Source organism: Petaurus breviceps, unplaced genomic scaffold (assembly GCF_028583685.1).
Source record: "Petaurus breviceps papuanus isolate PSGF00001 unplaced genomic scaffold, PetGlider_PUasm1.0 90721, whole genome shotgun sequence".
Taxonomy (NCBI): Eukaryota; Metazoa; Chordata; class Mammalia; order Diprotodontia; family Petauridae; genus Petaurus; species Petaurus breviceps.
The window spans coordinates 5960414-5967256 of NW_027187322.1; the positions used below are offsets into that span (position 1 = coordinate 5960414).

The 6843-nt window shown below is 51.7% G+C and overlaps 1 protein-coding gene across 1 annotated transcript; it reads right to left on the reverse strand.

The window, feature by feature from the left end:
• Positions 1–459: 459 nt before the first annotated feature.
• FGF19 (fibroblast growth factor 19) lies at positions 460–6032 on the reverse strand. Its single transcript, XM_069066101.1, has 3 exons — positions 5804–6032; positions 5215–5318; positions 460–783 (listed from the first exon to the last, which is right to left on the reverse strand). Exons 1-3 carry the CDS (start codon positions 6030–6032, stop codon positions 460–462), a joined length of 657 nt encoding a protein of 218 aa, XP_068922202.1.
• Positions 6033–6843: the final 811 nt, after the last annotated feature.

Sequence of the window (6843 nt, forward strand, 5' to 3'; positions counted from 1 at the left end):
AAGAGTAGCCCTGGGTCACCCCCAGATGAAGGAAACTGAAGGTTTGTTTCTAGGCCTTGGCTTCATTCCAAAATGAACCTGAGGTTGGTCAAGTCCACCGTTTCAGCTCTCATCATCACTGATTCTTAGCAGAAAGGGGTCTCTCCTGCACCCCATGGAAGGTGGCCCTGCCCAAAGGAGAGATCCCTTGGGCAGGGGGTTTGGAAGATGCACAATGTCTTACACACTGCATATATTTACAGAATTGTGGCTGTTGCTCTCTTCAAGGACGTCTCACAAACATACCACCAAGAGACGCTTTATATATTTACAGAATTATAACTGTCATTCTCTCCAGGGATGTCTTCATCCTTCAATACAACCCTGAGGTAACCCCAGCGCCCCCGAAGTCCATCTGCTCCATGTAAATGAGAGAAAGGGAGGCTGGGCCTGGCCTCCAAGTCCTGGCAAGAGCCTCCCTTATTTCTGGAAGCTGGGGCTCTTTATAGGTGAGAGTTTGGAGGCCAGGCCAAAGGGATCCATGCTGTCAGTTTCTAGCGGCGAGGAAAACATCTCATGGTCAAAGGCATCTCTTCGGCCCCCAGATTCCTCCACTTCCAGAGGAACGGAGCTGATCATGGGCAAGAAATGAGAGAGAGGCAGGAAGTCCTTGCCTTGGAATAGCTGCTTCTGCCTGTGGCTACAGAGGGAGACAGGGAGGCCATACTTCTGGGACTGGTACACATTATAACCATCCGGGCGAATCTGTTCTTCAAAGGTGCAGTCTTCAGCAGAGAACCTCACCTAGACAGAGACATAAACCCCTTAGAACCCCACCCATTCTGCTGGGTAACAGCAGAGAAGGCTGGGGAAGCAAAGGCAGTGAGGACCATCACCCCTGGCAACAGCTGACTGAGACTCCCACTAACCCATTCAAGGTGGGTACTTCAGGTCCAATTATCTCCATTTAACAAATGAGGAAACTGAGTCCAGAGAGGGGAAGACATTTGTCCAGGGTCATAAAGATTTGTCAATGTCAGAGGATCTGGATTCAAGTCTTACTTCTGCCCCTTACTAGGTGGAAGGTGTGATAGGGTGTCCCCGACTAGGTGTAAGACTAGAGGTCAAAAAGACCCGAGTTCAAATTCTGTCTCAGACACTTACTAGCTGCATGGATCTGGACAAGTCACTTAACCACTGTTGGCCTGTTTCTTCAACCTTAGAAAAGGAATCATAATAGCAGGGTGTTGTTCGGTTTAATTGAGATAACATCTCAAAAGTGCTTAGCATAGAGCCTGATGCTTATTAAGTCCATCCATCCATCTTTCTTTTCCTTCCTCCCTTCTTTGAAACTAGGGCTCCAGAGCCCCAAGAACAGAAGAGTGGAATGTGGGTCTGTCTGATGCAGGAGGCCTGGGGACCATTGGATTAGCTGAAGGCACTTGGTTTATTGTTCTCGGTCCCAGAAGACAGAACTCAGGACCTGAATCTTAGCCAATAAGAATGAATTAAGCATTTACTAAAGGCTGAGGACACAGAAGAGACACACACACACAGAACTGAAGACCAATGAAAGAAGGGGATTTGTCCACATTTACCCAGTCAGTAAGGGAGGGGACAAGCCAGGATTTGAATTCAAGACTTCTATTTCTAAGCTCCATCAAGGATTCATTTTTAGAGATAGATGTCTGATGGCTGTGGTTCATTTACATTTCCAATAAATCAGTTAGTCCGGGCTTCTCTGGAGGGATCTGGCAGTCCTTATGATCTTCCCCAAGAGTGCGAACACTTCCCTTCTCCATGAGAGTCGCCCCTCCCCCACAAGACAATGTTTATAACTAAGGTGCTGAGCTGAACAGCCTGGTGTTCAGAGCTCAGGGGCCACCAGGGGGCCACCAGGGCCCCAAAGCTCAGGGAGATCCCTGCCTCCTGCTCAGGGGTCAGTGAACTTCAGGTGACGGCTCCGGGTGAACTCTTTTCAACCTGTCATAAAACGTCCAGGAGATGCTTGATGGTTCTTGGTCAAATGCAAACAATAATGAAGTGGCTATGCCGCCCTATAGTCAATCATTTCTAAAATGGAAAACCTGACAGAAAAGGAGACATGAGTCTCAAATTCACTCGATCTCCAAGATGGAGTTGGAGGGGACTTGGAGGCAGCAGAGCTCTCTGTGCCTCCATTCCATCCCTGACAAGCCTCTGCTTACCTCCAGGCCTGGGAAAGACCCTGGGAGACCTCCTCCAGAAGCTCACTCTCTTTTGGAACAGCTCTAGTCTCAATTCCCTGTGAGCCGCCTTTGGGTCATTCTCTCCAATCCAGAGCCACATGAGGGCAGAGCCAGAAGGGAGGGCCAAAGGTAGGATTCACTCAGTCCTTTCCTTTCTGTCAGCCTTCTGTGACCATCAGTGGCTATCTGATGTAGGATTCCAAATGATTGGGAACTGGGAGACGGTTTTTTAATCGTATTTTTCTTCTCAGATCCATCATTAAAAAAAAAAAAACCTAACTGGCTGGAATATTAGCAGGAAATTTATTTCTCAAAAGAAACCCCATTCACTTCAACTAATATAACAGTGTTTTAACTGGTTTTAAATCAATGGCTTCAACTGAAAATGTGAGGATATAGAACAGTATCTAGAGGGAACATCCAGCTGGCCCCATTGTGCCCTTAACATTCTCCAGGAAATAGACTTTCTTACTCAGCCCAGATGGCAACTACAGAACCTCAGCATCTCAGATAGAAGCTATGGAGTCCAGCCCATATCTGGTCAGGAATCCTACCCCCCAGGCCAAAGGCAGTCAGACTTGGCTTGAAGGCCACCAAGCAGCCTGGCTCCCTCTGTGACCCTTGGCTTGGTAGGAAGCCCTTCCTTCCATCCAGCAGAAAAGCCCTCTTGGCCCCCCTGCTCCCCCCTTCAGGTTCCTAGCCCTGCCTTGGAAGCTGAGCAGAGGAAGGCTAAGCCCTCTTCTCCAAAGTCCCTCCAGATCCATTAAGGCAGACGTCTAACCTCTTTGAGTCTTCTCTTTCATATTAGAGTGTGAAAAGACTTTCCATGAGGAACCCCTAATAAATGACTGGGGCAGAGATGACCAGAAAGACCAGGAGAGCCATTGGAACTGCCACTCTAAGTGTTCCAACAGGAAGAGCAGCCACAATGCCTTTGGGCCCCCCCCCCCCAGGTACCAAATTTCTCTCCAGGCCCCCTCCTCCTTTCTTCACTCTCTTCTAGTCCTCCCCTCCCCTTCAAGTATTTAACTAATAAAGGTCACAAAGGGATTCGACATCAATGACTCACAGTCACAAAACAAGCTGGGGACCAACATCAAAAGGCCTGAGCTGGGGTCATGAAGCATCCTGGGTAGACGCAAATCAAAGCTAGGCTCTCCCTGCATCATCCTCGCAGGCCATGGAGCCGGGCTATTCCCTGGTCTTCGGAAGCACAAGGGGTGGGGGTGGGCATTCACAGCAAGGCCCCTGACCAGCCCTCCTTGGACCACCCTACTCAGACCTCCCACAGCCACCAGCCATCGATGACCCCAGAAAGAGAGGGGGCTTTAGAGTGGTCCCTTTGAACTCCTGCCTTTGTTGGCAGCTAATTAGGAAAGCAGCAAGCACTGATTTTCCATGGGCCTAGCTCCTTTTCAGTGGGGGCAAGCTCTCCCACTAGGCCTGAGCTGAACAGTAATAGGGGGGCAGTGGGATGGCTGGCTGACAGGCCTGGAGTGTTTATTATTCCAAGATGAAGAGACCAGCTTGGGGGGACTGGGGGCCAAGCTCTGGAAGCCCAGGCTTCTCAGGACAGAAGAAATGACTAAGTCTTTGAAAAACTGTCCTGACAATTTGCAAGGGGCAGGATTTAAAATAGGGGAACTGGGTGAATATATAACAAAGATGACATAATTAACCCTCCCTTACCCTAGTAAAGAAGGGAAAGCGCTTTACATAAGAATAGCTAACATTTAGGCCACTGCTTTGAAGTTTGGAAAACATTGAACTCTGTGATCTCATTGGGGACTCACAAGAACTCAGTAAGAAGGTGCAGTTCTCCCCCACCCCCACCCCATTTCACAGAAGAGGAAACAGGCCCCCCTGGATTTCTCAGGGTCTGCTCTGCTCTCGGCTCTCAGCTCAGTGCCTGGGACAGAGTAAAACTCTTAATAAAGGCTTTCAGGCCAATGGACAGCTCCAGCACTCAGCTTTCCTCTGCCCTGCAGCTTCCACCAGCAAGCTCATCTGAGACCCTAAACAGTGCTGAGGGGTAGATGCTATGTACCATCACCCCCATTTTAGAGAAGAAGAAAGAGAGGCTCAGAAAGGAGAGTGACTTGAAAACCAGCCAGCTAGGGAGGGGCTCAGAGGTGTCGGGATCGGACTTTTATTTTAAAATGCTGGAAAAATTGGGTTCCAGCATTGACTCCCAAGGTTCTTCAGTGGGGATTCCCAGGTTTACTTAAAGGAAACACAACCAATTTTCAAGAATATTTAAAGCAGTAGGAGGGCCGTTTCATGGGCTTTCTGTGGCTTGCCCAGGAAATAAAAGCACCCCTTTTATCATTATTTTTAAGGCCTCCTTTGTGGCAGCTTACTGTAAGTACAATCATTTCTCGCTTCCTGGTGCAAATGTCAAACCGCCTGCACAAAGCAAATCTCGCTGGGCTCCTCAATTTTTCTGTCCTGGATTTGGAGCTGAAGCTCAGCCCTTGGCTGGTTAGGGAGGGTCAGTCAAAGTAACAATAGCTACTGTTTCTCAGATCTCAGTACCCTGGGAAGTAGCGTCTGAGAACTTTCTCTTTTTTCAAGCTAGAAACTAGCAACCCCCTCCCCCCACTTGGGTTGGAGCTGGAGCTGCCAGCCCTCCATGCTGCAGTCTGGGACCCCGGGGCTCCCCAGATCCTCGAATATCTGCAGAAACGCCTGGCTCCGGCTTCTTAACACAAAGAAGCCACATTCCTCCTCCAGTTGAGTTCCAACGCTAGGTAACAACTTGACATCCCTAATCTCATTAGAGCCTCAAGGTAGGTATTATTATCACCATTTTGCAGCTGAGGAAACTGAGGCTCAGGGTGGTTTAGTAATTTGAAGCCCAGGGTTACATAGAGGTAAACAAACGTCAATACATTTTAAAGTCCAGAAAATTGGCAGAGGTGAAAGAATAGCCCCAGCCCCTGGAATTGCAAAGCCCCGGGAGCCAGTTACGCTAGCCCTCGAGGTTCTGGCTGGGAAGTTGATTTACCGATCCCTGGAGCTTCCCTGCGTCTCCCATGCACAGGTACCGAGAGCTGTGGACACCCTTGATCGCCACGGTTCGGAGAGCTACCGCCTTGATCTCCAGCAAACCTGAGCAAAAGGAGACAGGTGAGGAGAAAAGAGGTTCCCCGACTGGGCGCCCGAACATCGCTCGGAGGCAGTGAGCCCAAGCCCCTGCCCTGCTCCTCCGAGCAAAGCTCAACACAGGCCTCCCAAGGATCAGAGTATTGGGGGGAGTGGCCAGAAGACCAGCCGGATGAGCTAGCACCCCGACTCTGTCCGCTGGTAGGTGTTGCCTGTCCAGACCTCCGGGCAAAGGAGCCGGGGCACAAAGCCCGGAGTCTGCTGGGCTGAGCCTGGACCAGCGCCCGGGGCCAGAGGCACCTCGGGGGCCTTTCATCTGGAAGGGAGGGAGGGTCTGTAGTTCCAAGTTGTACATAGATGTACAAGCTCTCTCTCTCTCTCTCTCTCTCTCTCTCTCTCTCCGCCCCCCGTCTCTCTCTGTCTGTCTGTCTGTCTGTCTGCCTGTCTGTCTGTCTGTCTGTCTCGTTCATTTCCACCCCTCAACAACTTACTTAGCGCGCTCTGACTCCGGCTGCCGTCCACGCGGCCGTCGTGGTGGATCCTCAGGAAGAAAAAGCTGGCCAGCCCATGCCGGTTGGCGGTGTACAGATGCCTCAGGCGAATGGGCTCTCCCCAACCGTAGTAGACGTGAGGGCCGGCGTCCGCCAGAGGCCGGGCACGCACCGTCGGGGCCAGCCAGAGCGCGGACAGGGTCAGCAGAGGGGTCAGCAGCAGGGCCATGGCGTGGCCGCCCGGTGGTCTGTTCTGGAGCTGCCGCTCTCGCACACAGGGTGGTGGGCACGAAGCCACACACAGTCGCGCAGCCAGGCTCTTCCCAACAGACTAACGAAGCACTAGGGAGCCAAGGAGCTGGAATGGGGAGGAAGAAGAAGACGCTTTGGCTGCAGGTGCCCACGCCTTTTATAAGGTTCCTTATCTGCCCTTTGATGAGGTTTCTGCAAATAGTTAGAGTATTTCATACCCGGGTCAAATCTCAGGGGGGCAGTCCACACCCAAATCCACGAGCGAATTCTCACACACACACCCGTCCCACCCCACCCCTCCACGCGCGGGTACTGTCCTTCCTCTCCGCTCCCCCCCCCCCCCCCCTTCTCTCCCCCCCCCCCCCCCCCCCCTGTCTTTGGGCTCCGCCCCCAGAAGGCCTAGGAGTGGGGAGGGGCGGGGAGGAGGCTAGGAAGAAAGGAGGGAGAGCTACGGAAGAGAGGGAAAGGGAGGTAGGGAGAGAGAGAAAAGGAGGAAAGGAGATAAAGAAGAAGTGAAGGGATGGCTAAGGGAAGGAGAGGAGGAGGAAAAGAAATGAGGGCAGAAAGGAGGGAGAAAAGAGGGGGAAGAGGAGGGAGGGGACAAAAGGAGAAAGGGGCAAGGAGGGAAGGAGAGGACAAAGGAAGGAGAGAGGGAGAAAAGGAGAGAAAGAAGGAAGGCTGACTGGCTGGCCCCTGGACTCCTGTTCTGGGTAACAAACACAGTGTGCCTGGGCAAGGGGGGGGGGGAGAGGAGAGGTCAGGGTGGATGCAAATATGAGGAGAGAAGG

What these genes read in the sequence shown, in the direction of transcription:
- FGF19 (XM_069066101.1), bottom strand. Translation starts at nt 6,032, where the DNA reads ATGGCCCTGCTGCTGACCCCTCTGCTGACCCTGTCCGCGCTCTGGCTG. An exon ending in CCGGAGTCAGAGCGCGCTAA is followed by an intron (nt 5,319 to 5,803) that starts GTAAGTTGTTGA and finishes CCTTTTGCTCAG; the next exon opens with GTTTGCTGGAGATCAAGGCG. An exon ending in CAGGGAAGCTCCAGGGATCG is followed by an intron (nt 784 to 5,214) that starts GTAAATCAACTT and finishes GTCTCTGTCTAG; the next exon opens with GTGAGGTTCTCTGCTGAAGA.